At 42.8% G+C, this 20,713-nt stretch overlaps 1 protein-coding gene across 4 annotated transcripts in view; it reads right to left on the reverse strand.

Moving 5' to 3' along the window:
* The window catches only part of SEMA5A (semaphorin 5A), a 486,740-nt gene that overhangs the window by 297,542 nt on the left and 168,485 nt on the right, over positions 1–20,713 (reverse strand). For all 4 annotated transcript variants that reach the window (XM_067730359.1, XM_067730362.1, XM_067730361.1 and 1 more), the window contains one exon: positions 7,426–7,622. In XM_067730359.1, coding sequence (XP_067586460.1) covers positions 7,426–7,546 — 121 coding nt within the window. In that variant the 5' untranslated portion in view covers positions 7,547–7,622. The remainder of the gene's footprint in view (positions 1–7,425; positions 7,623–20,713) is intronic.

A 20,713-nucleotide genomic window follows, 5' to 3' on the forward strand; every position in this document is an offset into this window, starting at 1 on the left:
AAGTGCTGTCAATCTCAGTCCTGGGCAAATATGTGGACAAAACTATAATTCAAAAAGATACAGGCATCCCTATGTTCATAGCAGAACTATTCACAATAGCCAAGACATGGAAACAACATAAATGTCCATTGACAGATGAATGGATAAAGAAGATGTGGTACATATATACAATGCAGTACTACTCAGCCATAAAAAAAGAGTGAAATAATGCCATTTACAGCAACATGGATGCAACTAGAGATTATCATACTAAGCGAAGTAAGTCAGAAAGAGAAAGACAAATACCAGATGATATCACTTATATATGGAATCTAAAATATGACACAAATGAACCTATCTACGAAACAGAAACAGACTCACAGACATAGAGAACAGACTTGTGGTTGCCAAGGGGGAGGGGACGTGGGTGACTGGATGGATTGGGAGTTTGGGATTAGCAGATACAAACTATTATATATAGAATGGATAAACAACAAGGTCCTACTGTAGAGCACAGGGAAATATATTCAATATCCTGTGATAAACCATAACGGAAAAGAATATGAAAAAGAATGTGCACATATATAGATGTATATGTATATTTATATATATATGTGTGTAACTGAATCACTTTGCTGCACAGCAGACGTTAACACAACATTGTAAATCAACTATATTTCAAATGAAATAAATTAAAAAAAATACTAAGTGCTGTCAGCTAAGACACTGAAAAAAGGCCTCCAAATTAGTCATGATATTAAAACTGCAAGACAAAGTAAGCCTGAGTACAGCATGACTCACCCCAGCAGTGGTCTTTCTCTCTGTGTTATGTGAAATTGCCTGATTCCTATAACTGGAGCACACTCTCTAAATTGCGAGCGTGCTGGGTAAACTTTAATCATTAAACGAACAAAAGCAGAATATGGCACTATCGCCTTAAGTGGACATTAAACATTTAAAACTCATTTTGGATACAGTTATGAGATTCAGTAAGTGTGCTGAGAAACACGCTGTTTTGAAGGGTCACTATTCCCCCCCCCCTTTATTGGAACAGACGTTTAAGCAAACGACACAGACCTAAGTGTGAAGGGTGCGTCTGTCATGGGTCAGGGTGTTTTAGCAGCCACTGCACGAGCAGGGATAAATATTCCAGAACATGCAGTCAAGGGAGTACCCTTGCAAACACAGCAAGCTGTTAGGGCTTGTTGAGCAATGAACTCCACAAGACAAGTGGAGCCCGAAGTGGTATATACTTTCCCAAGGCTGGGAAAAAAGATCCTGCCAGCACCTTCTGCCCAGCCAAGTAAATCAAATCAAGACTTCAATGAAAGGTGCTTACTTGTACTGAGATGTTCCTGCAGACTCTTCCTGAGCAGGCTCCTGTGCAGAGTGCCTCCAACGTATAATGCTAAATCATGAAATTTTAAATGTACCCAGAAACCAAGATGGTAAACATCAAGATGATCCAGCCCTTCCTTTATTTCTCTCTTATCAGTGTTTCATCATACCTTCTCAAACTTTCTTGTATTGAGCACAGAAGAATGTTTATGGGGCATAGCCACGGCCACCTGCTCAGCTACAACAGGAGCCATTTCAAGGACTGACTGGGCTCCAAACAACTGCAGGGAATCTTTTATGTCTGTTTTTGATCAACAGTCTTATCCTTTCTTAAGAGAAGCACTTCCTTCCTAAAGTACCCATACTCTTGGCCCATGGCCTGCATACTCCTTTCTCAGCCAAGATGGAGGTCCCCAGGTACTCCCTTCCTCTAACTGCCCTGCATCCTGGGTGCCCTGGCCTCTCTCCCTCTGGGCTGGCTGGAGGTGGGGTCTCCTTCCTGTGAGCTAATCCCTCGCCTGTGCCCAGTATCCTATCCCCTCCTATAGCCCCAGGGACTTTGCCTAGTCAATTATATCCCCCTGTCTTTTCTCTCTTCACCAGTACCATTTAAGGATGATTAAGTAATGCTCTCTTAAAAGCCTTTCCCTGTCCTCATGTCCCTGCCAACTGAGAGAGTAATTTTGATGTCTATTTCTTCACCTTACCTTTGTCCCTTCACTCATGAGCATCTAGTTTTATTCCCAGCACTGCTGCGAAACTGCTCTGATAAATGCCATTTGCTACGGGTTGATGTGTCCACCCCACGCCCACCCAGAGATATGTTGAAGTCCTAACCTCATGTACCTGTGATGATTGTGAACTTATTTGAAAATAGGGCCTTGATGTAATTAATTAAGATGAAGTAATGCTGGGTGACGGTGGGCCCTAAACCTAATATGACTTGTGTCCTTATAAAAAAAAGAGAGGGGGCTTCCCTCGTGGTGCAGTGGTTGAGAGTCCGCCTGCCGATGCAGGGGACATGGGTTCGTGCCCTGGTCCGGGAAGATCCCACATGCTGCGGAGCGGCTGGGCCCGTGAGCCATGGCCACTGAGCCTGCGCATCCAGAGCCTGTGCTCCGCGACGGGAGAGACCACAACAGTGAGAGGCCCGTGTACTGCCAAAAAAAATAATAATAATAATAAATAAAAATAAATAAATAAAAAGAAGAGAAAACAGACACAGACGCACAGAGAGAATGCCATGCGACTACAGACTCAGAGAACTGGAGTGATGGGTCCACAAGCCAAAGAACGCCAAGGACTGCTGACAGCCACCTGAAGCTAAGAAGTGGCAAAGATTCTTCCCTAGAGCTTTCAGAGCGTGGCCCTGGTGACACCTTGCTTTTGGACTTCTAGCCTTCAGAACTGTGAGAGAAGATACTGTGATTGTTTTAAACCACCCAGTTTGTAGTATGTGGTTACAGGAATACTGGGAAACTAATACACCATTGCTGACAGAGTTTCTGGGAAGGTAACCACCTGTCCCAGTTTTCCCAGAAGACAGTAGGGCTTTCAGTGCTATATCCCAAAAAAGTCTCGGGCAAATCAGGATGAGTTTGTCACTCTACCTTCTGGCCCACAGGTGCCTTGAACTGGCTGCATCATCAGACACTCTGACGGCCACCTCTCTCTTGAAAAAGCTCTCCTTTCTTGGTTCCCATGATACCTGCTCTCAATTAGTTAACTCCATCCGATGGCAGCTAGGAACTCAGCTTTCTCGATCTAACATCATTTCCGATTCCCCTTCTTTATCCCGTCTGGAACCAACAGCCAAGAACTCAGGGCTCACTCTCAGTGCCTCCTGCTTCCTCCTGTCTTATATCCTTTAAAACATCAACAACTCCCTCTTCAGATCTCCAGAATCCACCCAGTTCTTTACATTTCTGCTACCACTCCCGTAGCTCAGGCCCTCACCGCTGCCCCCTTTGGTCACGGCAGCGGCCCCAGAATTTGCTCTTCCTGCCAGCATTTCTCCATCCTCCAAGGTGAGCCTGTTCAGACAAGAGGGGGACTTCTTGAGATGCCTTTGGATGCCGTGCATTATTGATTCCTCACTGTAAGTTTCATCTCCCTCTACTTCCTCTCTGTAATCTGAACTGACATTTCATGGCTTACTGTACTCGACACTTGCCAAAACCTGCCGTGCGCCCCTCATGAGATTCATAAACACCTTCTAACAATCATCTGGGACTCAGCTCTGGCACTGCTGCATCCTAGAAACCCTCCTTAACCATTCCTCTACAGCCCAGGCTGTCTGGTTCCGACACCCCTTCCCTGGGCTCACACAGCACCCGGCAAAGACACCCGAGAGGACCCTTAATACAATGTAATGCAACGGTCCTTCTGGTTTAGATTCCTCAAGATATTCTAGACCCTTAACAGGAACTAGGTTTTTTACCTCTATCTCCTCCATATTTAGCACAGACCCCCGGTACATATATAGGCAGTTATTAAATGCCTGTTGAACATTCACTCCAAATTTTAAAAATGAAAATTAAAAGTATGTTGAGATGCCATTTATGAGCTATGGGGTTTTCCCAAATCCCAAAGCTTAACAGTGCACTCGGTTGGAAAGTCTAGTGCGAAACAGATACTCCTATCCAGGGCAATGAGAATGCAAAATGGTGCAACCTTCATGAAAGAAAATCAGGGAGTATCTAGCAAAACTACAACTGCATTCACCCCTTGACCCAGCAATTCCAATTCCAGGAATCTCTGTCAATGTTACACTTGCAAAAATATCAAAAGATGTGTGTGCAGGAGTCATTACACATTGTAACACTATACCTGATCACTTCTCCCAGCAGGGAGTTGCTGAGTAGACTAGAGTTCATTACATAGAGGAGAGTTATGTGACCATGAGAAGAAGTGACATAAACCCATACTACTGGGACGTGGACTCCAGGGCATATCATGATGTCAAAAAATGCTAGATAGAGAAAACTCTGTATACATGCTACTTTTTAAGAAAAGAGGGTATGAATATATATGTGCATGTGTATGTGTGTGTGGAGTTTGGTTTATATTTAAAAAGAAGCATAAACTATAAGTAAAAGGTAAGCTAAAGGCAGAGAGAGTGAACAAGGTAAGGAAAACAGTTCCTCTAAACACCGCTTGTTTTATTAATTTGACTTTAAAACACTACAGAATAATGTAATGTAAATTTTGAAAATCTCGAAAAATCAAAAGTGAAATTAAACAAATGAAATTAACTGGATTTTGAGTTGGTGGCACTACCATACAAAGGGAAATTGTTTCGATTTCAAGGTGCTAATTTTGCTTCCATTTTCCAGTGAGATTTATACCCTGAGGACTAAAAGAAAAGAAGAAAAATCATCCGAAAGGGTTTTCTGTATTCAATAAGGACTAAAGTTGCACAGAACTTTTATTCTGAAATGACTAAGTATGAATTACAGGAAAAGACAAAGGAATAATTATGCTGACCTGCAGAGACAGGATTCTGTGCACAGGAGAGAAAGATAGAGACATAAAATAGAAGAGGATCAGAAAGTCCCTAGAGTCCTGGAGATGAACTGGAAGTATCCAGAGCAACTTCTGGTGTGTTTTAAAGAACGTTTTCCTTAGCTCTATACACTGAAAACACCTGACTTTGATCACCGCTATGCTTGAATCAGATAAAAATGGCTGATTCTCAGGTCAATGGAAGGAAATGGATAAGAGGAGTCTTATTATCCTAGAGAATAATCAAGCCATCCAAGGCCACTTGGGTTGTTGCCAAAGAACTCAGGGGCCAACCTCAAGAGGCTCCCCTAGGCCTGAAATGTGACAATTTCACCATCTGTAAGAACATAAGCTGCAAGTGATGGAAATATACCAAATATTGAAATCCATGTATTAAAAATAATTCTAATAACCACTTTTTTTAAAAAAAAAAAGCAAACATAACATTTTATTTGTCCCCTCTGGATGATGCTGGAGAGCCAACTAAGTAGGCTCTTTACAAAAACGGTAAAGGGAAGAAAAGTAAGCATTCACTCTGCCTTTCCTATGTCAGCTGCACCCTCAGGATATTCAAATAGTTGAGGAGGAAAAGTTACTTTATGTAGAAATATTTCAGCCATTAAATGAAAAAAGAATAGTAAAATTAAAAACTCCCAGTTTTTCACCCATGAATGAATCCGGAGATTTAGGCCGTGATCCTCGATGACTGATCATTTCACATCCCGTTGAAGGACACAGCACCACCCATGACACAGCAGAGACACAAAGATGCACACCTGAATCTGGGCAGCCCCCGGATATCACTACTAATTTACAGACACATTCAGGACAGAAGAGCGTCCGAATGACAGCAATGGGAAACTGGGCAAACCCTGGACTGTGGAAACTCTGCAGGATGATGGACTCAAGTTTCTTTAAAAATTAATTTGCAAGGGGAGAGCAACAACAACAAAACACAGTGAAGGATGAAGAGACTCAAGACATACACCAGCCAACTGCAATAGACGACATCAGCCAACTGCAATAGATGAAGGTCCTTCCGTTCCTGACTCAGTTCAACTGTTACCAGAACAAGGCACAAGCATTCCTGTGACCATCAGGGCTCTCACAGTACTCACTGGATGTTTGCTAATTTTATGGCATTGGTTTTTGTCTGGATTTCTGATGTTTTGGTGTGATTATGGCATTATGAATTCCTTATCTTTGATAGCCAAGAAGTGAAATATTATGGCACTATTATATCATTTCTTGAATTTGCTTCAAAATAATTTGGTGAATGTGGGTAGAGCACGGGTGGGTATATACAAGAAAAAAGGTGGGCCAGGGATTAATAAATACAGGGGCTGGGTGTTCTTAGACTCTTCTATTTTTGTATATATTTCAAATCCTTTTGTGATACAAAAGTTACAAAATAACAGACCACAAAACGATTCATTGGATGAATTATTAAAATACAATGTCTGATTAATTATACTCAGTTTCATGATATAAGAGCAAGTTCCTTGAGGACAGAGACAAAGCCTAGTTTACTTATCACCTTAAATGCTTAGAAATGTCCAGGGTGTAAAGAACCCTAAATAAATTTTGATGAATTAAAGAAGAAAAGAATGTGTATACACACTAATCAATTGATCCTACAGATATGTAGGCATATTTGAGACAGTAAACCAATTCTGTCTGCCACGCAATGCCAGATAGAGATAAAGGCGTACATTGTGTGGTGGGACTAAGGCTTTGTTGGGAAATGCTGAAATGAAGAATTTTTTTGTTTTGCTTGGTTTTGTTGTTATTTCTGTGGGTCACATTTTTCTCCCCCGGTTCAAATGCCTAGGAGGCTGACAGCACCTGTTAAGTAAAAGTGGCCTCAACAATGGGACGTTCTGCCTATGATAATTCTGAGCTTGGATTCTTCTTTTTTTTTACATCTTTATTGGAGTATAATTGCTTTACAATGGTGTGTTAGTTTCTGCTTTATAACAAAGTGGATCAGTTATACATATACATATGTTCCCATATCTCTTCCCTCTTGTGTCTCCCTCCCACCCTCCCTATCCCACCCCTCTAGGTGGTCACAAAGCACCGAGCTGATCTCCCTGTGCTATGCGGCTGCTTCCCACTAGCTATCTACCTTACGTTTGGTAGTGTGTATATGTCCATGCCTCTCTCTCGCTTTGTCACAGCTCACCCTTCCCCCTCCCCATATCCTCAAGTCCGTTCTCTTGTAGGTCTGTGTCTTTATTCCTGTCTTACCCCTAGGTTCTTCATGACATTCTTTTTTCTTAAATTCCATATATATGTGTTAGCATACGGTATTTGCCTTTCTCTTTCTGACTTGCTTCACTCTGTATGACAGACTCTAGGTCTATCCACCTCATTACAAATAGCTCAGTTTCATTTCTTTTTATGGCTGAGGATTCTTCTTAAGATAGTGATCAGTTTCAGAATATGAAACTCTTGTGATGGGGGATTTTGTAGTTTTGCTCTGATTTTAAACAATGTCTAAAACAAGACTCACAGAATGATAGAGTGATAACCACTGCTATTCTGAGTATGCAACGAGCATTTAAATGGTGCCTTTGCAATCAGAGAGTGCTCGACCCTCACCTTTATAGGAAATGACCGGGTGCTCTGCTCTCTGGCACTGAGATGCATCTGTCTCCGGCTGGGCGAGTCTCCACCATCCCAGGCTTGAGAAGAGCCACGCAATGATGCAGGGTCCCTTCATGGTGGGCAGGAGACCTTAGGCTCTGGACACTTGTCTTTAACCAGAAGCTCGTCGTCCCGTCATGTGGGGAAAGTGCCTAAAACATGCAAAAGAGAACAAGTGCATTAACATGGGTTCACGTTTTCTGGTGGCTGGTCTTTTAGTAAAGCCCCATCACGCCCTTTAAAAAAAAAAAGAGCCTTGCAGTGCTTGGACAAACACACCTTTTTCTAGGAGATATTTCAGAAATGTGTGAGTAATAATGTATGTCTCAATCTAGACCTCTTTTCCTCCCAATAATTTTATGAGATAACCCATTGATTATAAAAGAATAATGTTCAAGTTTAAGCTCTATCAAGTCGTCATCGTCCCCACCCCCATGAAGAATTCAGTTTCAGAGTTGTGACCATCGATTGGTTTTCCCTTGGAACATCATTCTCGCCCGGTCATGCAAATGCAGATCTACATGTGGATGCCCTAAGAATCCCTCCCCTTCCCTTTTCAAAATACAAAAGCCCCTATTAAATAAGGCCATGACCATTGTCCTTGACTAATAACCTGATTAATACTATCTACCCAACTCTTAAAAATCATCCACAGTGGGTGCCTTTCTCCTTGGAAATTTACAGATGACCTTCCTGCAAAGTTTCTGGCTAGAGGTCAAGTGTGCATCAAATAAAACCTATACGGAGCACCTACTGGGTGAAATGAAATTGCCGTGCTGGGAGCTGGGAAACTTTAAAGATTACGAATAATTTAAAAGATTAATAAGCTTTAAAATAAGACAGGCTTATAAAAATAACCATAATACAAGCTGTTAGAAAATCATAAAAAGAAGCAGGAGCGCTATGGGGGTTAGGAGAGAGAGTACGACTGCTACTTAGAGAGATCAAGGTGGGTCAAAGGAAGACTTCATATTTGAGTTTAATCGTGGAGGATAAAGAGGATTTCAACAGATGGAGACTTCTGGAAGTAATCCAGAAGAGGATGAAGTGATGCACTGGAGGGCCAAAAGGAATGAGTAGGCAACATGTGTTGGGAACAGTTTACTGTACTTGACCCCAGGGGATAGAAAGGGGAGAGATGGAAAGCAGCTTAGAGAGAATGTGGGGTTAAGATTTGGAAGGTGAATGAATGATACTAAGGTCTGAGGTCTCTATTTTTAGGCAATAAGCTACCACAGTATATTAACATTAGAAGAAATAGTAATCATTCTCACCACAGCATACACAGGAAATCGGCTAAAGGAGAGCAGAAAGGCCGAGAAGTTAAATTGAAGATACAGCAATTGTTCAGAAGAGAAAGAAAGGAAGCTGTGGCTTCAGGTGGGGTCAATGTGAACAGAAATTAAGGTAAACCCAGCTAACACTCAGTGTGATGGGTCAGGCAAAGTACAGAAAATTAAAGATGTCCGCAGCTTCTTTGACCTTCCTCCCACTGAAGGCTGGATCTTCACCCCCTCTCTTGAATCTGGGTTGGCTCTCTGACTGCTTTGCTCAGTCAGATACAACAGAAGTGATGGTACACTAGTTTCTAAGCCCATACCCTAAGAGGCTAGCAGTTTCTACTTCCTGTCTCCTCTGCGGCACTGAGACACTGGGTCAGAAGTGATGGTACCCTAGTTTCCAAGCCCATACCCTAAGAGGCTAGCAGTTTCTACTTCCTGTCTCCTCTGGGGCACTGAGACACTGGGTCAGAAGTGATGGTACCCTAGTTTCCAAGCCCATACCCTAAGAGGCTAGCAGTTTCTACTTCCTGTCTCCTCTGGGGCACTGAGACACTGGGTCAGAAGCCCAATGTCCCTGAAACTGTCATGCCAGGGAGACCACATATACGTCCTCCTGGTGATGTTTCCCACTAAGCCCAGCTTCCCAGCCAGCCCCACCAAGGCACCTGATATATGAGTAAAGCTGAAACCCACTGAGTGACTTTAGTATCACAAGAGCAAAGAAATCAACTAGTTGAGCGCTGTCCAATTTCCTAACCCCCAAAGTGTGAAATATAATAAATGGTTGTTGTTCTAATCTGTTAAACTGGGAGGAACAGAAAGCAAAGAGGCACAGATGGACAGAAGATAAAGAATGTGAGTCACTTTGAGGACAGTCATGCCATTTTTTAAAATATGATAATCAACAGAAGAAGTTTTAGAGGAGGATATGATCATTTGGTTTTGTGCATGTTGGGTTTAAGATGCCAAGAGAATATTTAAGGAAATGCAGCTGACTGTGGAAAATCCAGGTTGGATGCTCAGGAAAGAAAAGAATTCAGAGACAGCATATAATCTTTGCAATGTTTAAAAGCATGGGTGTGGTTGAGACGCACCAAGGGAAAGCATGAGAGAAAAAAAAGGGCTAAAGAGAAGTGTTTATTTAGAATTTGTTCAAGAAAAGTAACCACACGAAGATGAGACACGAGAACAGATATAGCGCATCAAGTGAACACAGCACCATGGGAGCCAAGATAGAAATAACACATTTTAAAAAGAGGTCTCAAATGTAAAATAGATAGCTAGTGGAAAGCAGCTGCATCGCACAGGGAGATGAACTTGGTACCAAAGCACTTAGAGGGGTGGGATAGAGAGGGTGGGAGGGAGACGCAAGAGGGACGGGATATGGGGATATATGTATACGTATAGCTGATTCACTCTGTTATACAGCAGAAACTAATACAACATTGTAAAGCAATTATATTCCAATAAAGATGTTAAAAATTTTTAATAAAAAATAAAAAGAGGCCTTGTCCACTGTACCCTGATGAGGTAGAGTGAAGACTACGGGCTTTAGTCAAAGGACATATATACACTACCAAACGTAAAATAGGTAGCTAGTGGGAAGCAGCCACGTAGCACAGGGAGATCAGCTCGGTGCTTTGAGAACACCTAGAGGGGTGGGAGAGAGGGAGACGCAAGAGGGAAGACATATGGGAACATATGTATATGTAAAACTGATTCACTTTGTTATAAAGCAGAAACTAACACACATTGTAAAGCAATTATACTCCAATAAAGATGTTAAAAAAAAAAAAGGACAGTCAATGGTCAACTCTGGGGTCAGTTTCAGAAAAACAGGAGACAGAGTCCATGACATGAGAAACCAAGAAGGGAACAGATGAAGCAAAAGTGCGACAGAATATCTGTGGTAACTTGAATGCTAGGTAACCCCAGAAAATTCAATGAAATCAGGTAAGCACGGAAGGACCAAAGTTCAGAAAATTTTAGGGTACAGAACACAGATCATTAAATGTGGCTTCTTTTCTGAGGAGTGGTGAGTGGAGAAGAGACTGCAGATTTAAGAGGGAGAGGTGGTATAAGATCCAGAAAAACAGGGGTGGCAAACTATTAAGGTTCCAGTAGAAAGGGTGGTTATGAAAGGGAGGAGAGGGGCCTCTTCTTTAACAAGGGGTGTGCACACGAGTACGTGGTGATACGTCAACATAGAGAAAACATGAAGTGGAGGGTACATCGTATTTCACAGTCTCCATATTTTGCACCCCATTGACTCAATCCTCCTATGGATGGAAATGTTCAAATTAGGCAGAGAAAAAAGTGAAGGGGCTGCAAATCATGATGAGGCAAGAGTATGGTTTCCAGAGGAGGGAGAGAGTCTGAGCATGAACATGGGGGAAGGAAAGGAGAGAAAAACTGGGAGCCAAGGATACATCTGTCCAATGGGTCCATAATCCCTGACCAGGCCAGTACATTGTAATGGGCAATGGAGGCACACGTGCTATTTTTTCCTGGGTTTTAAAATTGAAAGTATGATTCATTTCACTCTTGGAAAAGGGGTCAGTCTGCAAAACTGGAGACTGCTCTTGAACTCCAGTCTGGAGGCAAATACATGAAGCAGCCCATCTTTCTTCTCCCTCTGACCTGAGACTTATGACATGACATTTTACCAAATGACATATCTTAATAGGAGTTTGGGATGAACACATAGACACTACTATATATAAAATAGATAATCAACAAGGATCTACTGTATAGCACAGGGAACTCTACTCAATATTCTGTAATAACCTATATGGGAAAAGCATCTGAAAAAGAATGGCTAGATGTACATGTAGAACTGAATGACTTTGCTGTACACCTGAGACTAACACAACATTGTAAATCAACTATATTCCAATATAAAATAAGAAATTAAGTTTAAAAAGAGTAACACCCATTAGAGGCGTTTTATTTTATTTTTTTATTTTTATTTTTTGGCTGCGTTGAGTCTTCATTGCTGCGCGCGGGCTTTCTCTAGCTGTGGCGAGCAGGGTCTATTCTTCGTTGTGGTGCACGGGCATCTCATTGCGGTGCACGGGCATCTCATTGCGGTGCATGGGCATCTCATTGTGGTGGCTTCTCTTGCTGTGGAGCATGCATGGGCTCTAGGCACAAGGGCTATTGCGGCGCACGGGCTCAGTTGCTCTGCAGCATGTGGGATCTTCCCGGACCAGGGCTCGAATTTGTGTCCCCTGCACTGGCAGGAGGATTCTTAACCACTAAGCCACCAGGGAAGTCCTGTTAGAGTTGTTTTAGATGTAATTTTGATCTGTTCAGAGCAAGGAGATTTGGAGCACCCTCAACAGTACACTCGGGAAAGGGCTGCAGGTAGAGTATCACTGCCCCACATCAAAACAAAATGGTGATGATAAAAAATTATGGGAAGGGGCTTCCCTGGTGGCGCAGTGGTTGAGAGTCTGCCTGCCGATGCAGGGGACACGGGTTCATGCCCCGGTCCGGGAAGATCCCACATGCCGCGGAGTGGCTAAGCCCGTGAGCCATGGCCGCTGAGTCTGTGTGTCTGGAGCCTGTGCTCCGCAACGGGAGAGGCCACAACAGTGAGAGGCCCACGTACAGAAAAAAAAAAAAAAATTATGGGAAGGATAGTGAAAGTAACAGTGAACTCTCAGCAAGTGCTAGCTAGCTGTGTGGCAGGCAGGACACCAAGCACTTACACCCCCACCTGGCAGCCAGCAGGCACCCAGAGCAGTATCTCTGACACATCAACTCCCACTGAACAGCATCCCTCACAGAAATGAATGGAAGCATGGCCGTCTCGACCTCTGAGACTGAGCTCAGGTCACCCGAGGGCTAAAAGCAAATTCCTCTCTTGCAGATAGTTTTCAGTGTGTCAGACCCAAGCCAACATAGAATCCCCTTCTGTTAACCATGAAACAAGTTATACAGACAACTGCCAACTGGACCTGTCCTATATTTCCAATAGCCATGCATTCCCATCTCAATTCTAACATCTTGCCTCCCGAAGGAAAGCTGAAGAAGAATAATGCAAGTGCCTGACACGTTCCTTCCCTGGGATGTTGAAAGTGATGATTAGAGAAGAAAATGCCCTGTCAAGTGAAAGAGCTGCTAAAATGGGACAGACCCATGGTCCTATGGGGATGAGATGAAATTATATGTTTGCCACGTTAAGCTAAGGGAAGCACATTTAATGAGAACAGGTGATTTTTAGAAGTTTATAATTTTCGGACTATAACACGTTACCTTTGTTCTTAAAATAAAGGTACTGTAAACAGTCAGCCTGGTAAGGTACCAGGGAGGGGCATTCACAGTTTTCATTTACATCAGGGTTTTCTGAGTATCCTACCAAGCAAAGCTAACTCGTTGAATAGTCCTTTATTCAAAACAGGCTCAGATCTACATATCAGGTCCTTCCATCCTGGACTCTCACCTCTCAGTGGACTATGGTGGGGTGGGGAGAAGCATATTTATATCAGAGGTTTTAGTGCTCAATCTATTGACATTTCGAGCCAGGTAATTCTTTGTTCCGGGAGCTGTTCTGTGCCTTTAGCAGCATCCCTGGCCTCTCTACCCACTAGATGCCAGTAGCAACCCCCCAACCTGTGCCAACCAAAATGGGCTCCAGACTTTGTCAAATCGCCCTGGTTGAGAATCTCTGATTTGTATGTATCAAAATACCTCTCCCTCTTTAGAAATTAAATAAGCCATCATCACTTGAAAGATTATTTTTAAATATGCTTATATAAATCACCCAACTGAATTCGTATTGAGTCATTTCAGCAAAATTTCAATAAAAACGAAAGTCACGTTAATTATAACTCTTTGCTACATTGGGGAAATACATGATGAAGGAATGTTCAAAGGATCAATTTCCATAAAAGTTGTTCGAATTTCATCCTACCACCTCTGGAAAAGTAAAAATATGTTTGGTGACAATACTAAACAAGTTGATTTTGCCAATAGGAAGATTATTACAGCAGGCCACTTTGGGCTACAAAACAGAAGCATTTTCGTTGCATCTACTTCAAAATCCCTGAAGCCTTCCCTTTAGTTTCCTGATGTGGGAGTACGTTCTCTCTATAAGCTTGATCTAAATAAGCAAAGTTCCATATATACATGTTCGTGCAATAAATAACATTTCTCATTCACACCCACACTGCAGATGAATAGGCTTTGGGGAATAGAAAATAACTGTTCCTTTTAGTTAAAAAAAAACTGCTGTCAGATAAAATAGAAATCAAAAGAATGAAAGCTTACACAAGAAGTTATGCTTCAGGAACAAAGTCTAACTAGTGATGAATAAAACCAGAGCCAAAATAAGCTTCACGTACTTTTTTTCAGGGGAGGCTGGTGTTCCTCTGAATCTCTGACCCACCGTAAAGTTGGAAGTGGCCAGATGCATGGGCGCAACTCAGAGAGTCCACAGAAACTCTGCCAGCCCGGCTCCTACCTGATGGCTTTAGGACCTCCATTGCAGACAAGATGGAGAAGTCAGGTGAGAGAACTGACCAATGAGCTGCTCGGAGAGGACCAGGAAGCCGAGCCCCACACCCACTGGAGCACAGCAGCCCTTGGGAGGATGCTTCGCGTGCGCATCTCAATTGTAAAAACTTACAGTCTGTTGTAACATCAGAAGCACAACGACAGGATTTATAAGAAGGGGATGGACAGCTCTTCTGAAAGGTCTGTGTTTGCCCTCATCTTTCCATCCATCTCTTGGCCCTATTCCATGGGATCAGATGAAACACTCCCCCAGAGACTAAAGCCCCAGCCCGAACCGAAAGCAGCAGAACCACTGAAGAAATCAGTCCATCATCTGAACAAACCGTGGAGCCTGATTCCCGCACGCCCTGGCACAGCCAAACATGGTGTTACAACATCTACTGCACAGTCGTCAGCTGCTGCCAGGTAAACAGCCTTGCCCTATTCAAACCCTCTCAGGATTTTCCACTGCTTTCCGAAGAGAATACTCTGCCCTTCCACCAACGAGCCATCTCCTCCTAATTCCACCTCCACTACTCCCAGTGCCAAGGCTTCCCTTCAGCCCCTCCTGCCTAGCCACGGTCCTCTGGGTAAGCCTTGCACACTCTTTGCATGTTTGCTGATGCCTCGGGCCCCACTGCTGCCCCGAGTCTTCCCACTACCCAAGGTCAAGGCTGGCCTCCACCTTCTGCACACACAGCGGCCGCCTACTCCAGCCAAGGTGGCAGATCCTTTCTGGGAAACCCTGAGGAACCAGTTACAGTGCCTGCTTCCTCACCAAGGTTCCATGGAAAGTCATATAACCTTTCGCGTTTCGTAAACAAGCTGCGGGTTGAACACGCAGTTACAGCCCCAAATGTATGCAATCCGACAAGCTGAATCGGCCATCTGAATGAATCAGAAGTCACGCAGCCGACGTTCTATCTAGCAGCATCCAGAACTCACGCATCCCTTGCCACTGAACAGGCACCACTGTCAGAGGGTTTATGCAGCCCCTTGGCACACAGGAGACAGGAAGTGAGTCAACAACTCACTGAATCCGCGAGGTGGAGGGGCCGGCTGAAGTCACCTCATCTCTCCCTTCACTTTGCAGCAGAGAAAGCGAAGGCTCAAATGGATTGAACGGATCTTACAGATTAAGGTAAGATCAAGTGTGCAGTGTCAGGCCATGTCAAAACAGGAGAAAAACCCTCTGGCCCTTTGCCTGGCACACTCAGCCTTCCTGCTCACGCTGGTGAAACCACACATTTATGGCCGCAAGTTCAAACAACCCGAATTACCCCCAGAAACACAGTCTTCTCCCCAGAGTAAAGTGTAAGAGATGAACCCATGGCCTGGAAACAGGGGGCATCCTTAATCCAGACAGTCATACTGAAGGATGCCACCTGTGGGCAAGGGACAGCCCTCCAACACAGAAGAGGACACAGTCTGGGCATTTCCAGCTCACAGGTATAAGTAGTCAAGCAAGTAAAAGTCCACCTTTTGATAATTACCAAATTATCCTAGAAGTAGGAGCAAAGTCTTAGGGAACATAGAAAAGGGAGGAATCCCTCTGAATGGATGAAGAAGACAGAAGCTATGGCTTCTGAAGGGGTTCAATTTCAAGTGTTCAAAGAAGGGGGAATAAAGGTCAGGGAGCATCTAAGCCTTCACTGTCTTCATGGCTGGAAGGAACCTGTTGAATGAATCTGTGCTCTTTCCTAGTAGTAATGTCAGACATTCTAGGTACTGAGCAGGAAATGGGATTAAATGAAGAATCAATAAAACAATAAACTTGGGCTTCCCTGGTGGCACAGTGGTTGACAGTCCGCCTGCCGATGCAGGGGACACGGGTTCGTGCCCCGGTCCGGGAAGATCTCACATGCCGCGGAGCGGCTGGGCCCGTGAGCCATGGCCACTGAGCCTGTGCGTCTGGAGCCTATGCTCCGCAACGGGAGAGGCCGCAACAGTGAGAGGCCCGTGTAACGCAAAAAAAAAAAAAACAACAAAACAATAAACTTAAGTTAATGCACAGTGTTCAAGTAAATAGATTCTTCTAAACATTTTCAAAAACAATAACCGAACATTTTATTCTTTGGGAAATAAAGCAAAATTAAAGTTTTCTTGTTATTGCGTTGAGTCTATAAGGGCAATCAGGATGTTCACCAGACATATTGCATCTTCACTTTTTACGTACATTTTTATGAAAATTGGATCCTCTTTATATTATTTTAACCCATGTACCGTCACTGCCAAATTTCAGCCAAAAGAGGTTTAACACAAATGAATTAGTGCAACGTTTTTAGGAATGTCTTAATGAAAACACTGACCGCCCTCAAGTACAGAAACACTGCCAGATGCCACCTTCAGGTAACTGAGTAAGAAAATGACTTTATTACTCATAGGTTTTCATCGTATCTGAACTGAGATGAGATAGGATTTTATGGCTATATAAAATGACTTCATGGAATAAAATGGGAAAAAGCAAACATTGACGTATTTTACACATTTCAATAATGGTTCAGCTCCAGCGACCTTATTTTATATCTCTCTTCAAAGGGAACTGTTATTACACTTTTGTCTTTTTCCCCTTGTTTAGCTCCAGATCGCCTGGAGGGACCATAAAAATAAATGAAGTCCATTTGATAAAATTATCATTTACACAAAGGCAATATTAATTTTATCTGTCAGCAGGTTTTAAAACTAAGAGAAGGTTCATTCAATCTACTTCTGCAATAGGTAAATCAACAGGAATACTTTCTAAGAGTGAAAAAAAAAAACCCTTAAATAACGGGTGTTTCAAGGCAATATAACTATATTGACAATTTCTAAAGGATTTATCTAGAGAGAGGAAACTCATAGGGACAGAACAAAATAATCACATTATAAATGACTCTCATAATGTGACAATTACTATTCATAGCTCCCGTTCATTTTTAGGTGAGATAGGCAGGAGCTGCAGTGCCACTTTGTCTCTTGTCACCTAGAAGGTGTGATGTCTATGATGACCTGCAAAAGCATGCAACACTGGCAGGAAGAAAAGAATGCTCCCCAACGTTTCTGCTCTGGTCAGCGTCACTGGTCGCCTTCTGATTGCCAAGTCCGGTAAGCTGATGCAACTGGACATCTGTCACCATGGCATCTGCGCCCATGACCTCTCCAACTGAATATCTCCGCAAACCCTCTCCTCCCTGGTTTCCTTAACACCCCAATCTCCCTGTGTGCTTACTGCATCCAGAACTCTTACTCCTGTCTTCCCTTTAAATGAAAGTGCACCCCACCCCAATTTCTCTCTCTGAGGAGTCACCCACCATTCTCTCCTCCTTCATCTTCCCAAAGGTCATGTGTCATTTTGTCTCTGTGTTCTGACAACTCTTCCCTTTTACCCATATTTAGAATCATGCCCCACTCCCCACCCTAACCAACCCTCTCTATTTCTCACGTCTACATGGTTAGCTGTTTTTGACAGGTTTCCCTGCCTCTAGTTCCAATTCTTAAGCTTCATCTCTGAGTAGCCTTCTCTGACTTTTTTCCACTCCCCGCCCCATCCCCATGTGGCCCCTCTGTACATCAACACTCATTTCTACTATAGTCGTTATCACCCTGAACTACAATTGCCTGTGTGTGTGCCTCATTCTAAAATAGGCTGTGAAACTCTCAACCTCTGGACAATACAGGATGTAGTAGACACAAAAAGTTACCACCTGAGGAATGAGTTAATGGAGAAAAACAATGTAAATCAACATACACCTCTCTACCTTCTAATCAATATTTATGCTTCCATTAAAATGCAATTCTTGTTCCCTTTCCTTCTATGACTCTACTATTCATTGTCACAGATGTTTTATTCCTCTATTAAAATTCTCTTAACATCTGGTCCAAATATGAGGATTCCCACGGTTTTGAGAAATGTCCTTTCTAAATGTCATAATTTTCCAATTAGTGGTCAAAGGGATGAAGGGATTACTATAGGCAGACCAGCTAAAAAGAGGAAGTCTCCCAGGTCTGGAAACATGAAAGCACATGGAAGATATAACTGAAGTGTGTGAACCCTGAGGGGTTTGAGTAACTTATTCTGGCACACCATAATTTGCTGGAACCACTTGAAAAATCAAAAGACAAAAAAAAAAAAAAAAGGAATATATTACAATTCACAGCAGAAGTAAATTCATTATTCTAGGGTGAAAATGCAAATACCTTGAAATTGTATCAGATAAATTTACAGATAATAGCCTACTGATACACTTGGGAAAACTAGGCTATTTAGTGAAAAGGCCTCTGATTGGTGTTTTCAGATTTCAGTTGGGAATGGCCCTTGTGTGTGATGTCTGATGATACCTATTAGGCCAGTGGACCAATACATCAAAGCTGATTCATTTGAGTTCAAATGTGTCGCACTCTTTGGTCTAAGGACAACAAAGATAGACCTCAAGAGCACTCATTACATTTTGGGGTCCGTTTATTAAAAACAAGAATAAGAAATCCTTACAAAAATAAAAAATAACTATATTGTACTGCATATTTGAAATTTGCTAAGAGAGTAGATCTTAAAAGTTCTCATCACAAGAAAAAAATACTGAGCCATATCATATCAAAATCAAAGATTCTGCTAATCGGAGTACAATAAAATACAAGAAACTGCAAAGAAGGTTATGTGGTGATGCACAGCATTAATACATCTCTTGTTTTCCTGAAATAAGCCTGTAAAATAAGTATTAGCATTCTTTCCTAGTCTACAGATGTGAAGACTCGAGGAGGTCCCACAGATAAACAGAAGAGCTAACAATTCTAACAGGTACATCCCTGGCTCCAAATAAATGGTCATCTCGCTACACTGAAGGTACCATCCCAGCGTATACCGCGTTTCTGCAGTTATCATTTATTGACTAGGAGTCGGGAGCTCTGCTAGACACATGGATCCTCTGGTTAAAAAAAATTAGCAGGTGCTCTATTTCTACCAACTGACTTCAGTTGGGCCTGAATATGTGTTTCCTCAGGGACAGAAATTTCGTGAAGTGACTGGCAGCATCATTCACCAATCCTGGAGCCTGAGACCTCACTGATCATAATTTAATCCAGATGGTGATGAATGTGCACCAGCCCTTGAACAACTATGAGATGGCCTTAGCATCTAGTGTCACCCTCTGCTCACCACCTACACATCCTCCTGGGAGCTCAAGTTATGGAAGAGCAACCATCAGCAGGTGAACATAGATGTATATCTCAGCTCCAACCTGACCCTGACACTGCAACTTCCATCCTCTCTTCTCTTCTACTTGAGTGCAGAGAATTACCTCCAACCAAACATGGACCTAACAAACCCTCAGTTGCCCCTCTTCCCCAAATCTGCTTCCTGCCTGAGTCCTCCCCATAACAGCTAGAGTCATTTTGGCTTCTCTAATTCCCCCACCTGCCACTCTACACCATCAGTAAACCCTGTCCTATGGATCACACACCTGGCCCCCTCTCACCTCCATGGCTGCAATCCCACGTGAAGCCGCTTCCGCTCTCCCCTGGACTCAGCAGAAGCCTATCTAGTCGGGGTCTTGGGGCTTTCACGCTTGCCTCCCCTGCAACAAAGCCTATTATCTACGTTACAACCAGAGCAATCTTTGTAAAGAGACTAAACAAGTCAAACTCAGAGAAGCAGAGAGTAGAATTGGCTGCCAAGGGCTGGGGAGTGGGAGAAACAGGGAGATATTGATCAGGGGGTACAAAGGTTCAGTTATGCAGGCTGGATACGTTCTGGAAATCTAATGGACAGCATGGTGGCTATCGTTTATAATACCATATTGTGTGCTTGAAATGTGCTAAGAGAGTAGATCTGAAATGTCCTCACCACACACACACACACACACACACACACACACAAAGGTAACTAGGTGACGTGATGCATATGCTCATTAGTTTGACTGTGATAATCATTTCACAATGTGTACATATATCAAAACATCACGCTGCAGTTTGTCCTAATGATATGGTATGTTTATATGATTTCCTAATACTGGAGCACCTTTGCATTACAGGCCTAACTATAACTAAATCAAGGCAGATTGTTATTTTATTACAACTGATTAATTCACTTTACTAAGATCTTAAGTCAGTTGTGATTTTGTATTACCGTTTTTAGGTTTTGTTATCAAAGTTATGTAAGTTTCATAAAATTGTTTAGATAATTTTCCAATAAAATTTCCACCTTATTTGCTCTTAAAAAACCCCCCAAAAAACACATCATGTTGTACGCTGTAAATATATGCAATTTTTATTTGTCAACTGTACCTCAATACAGCTAGAAACAAAGAATCAACGAAAATAAAACATCTGTATTCTTTAAAGGGTTGTCCCCACCCACTTCTGCACCTTCCCCAGCACTCCCATGCGCCGTGCTGGGGCCATGCACACGCATACACGCATCTCTCTGGTATTTTCGCCCACCCAGCTCATCACCTTTCAGATGCCACTTGCTGGTCCTTAGGTCCAGA

This window comes from Pseudorca crassidens, chromosome 3 (genome assembly GCF_039906515.1).
Source record: "Pseudorca crassidens isolate mPseCra1 chromosome 3, mPseCra1.hap1, whole genome shotgun sequence".
Lineage (NCBI taxonomy): Eukaryota > Metazoa > Chordata > Mammalia > Artiodactyla > Delphinidae > Pseudorca > Pseudorca crassidens.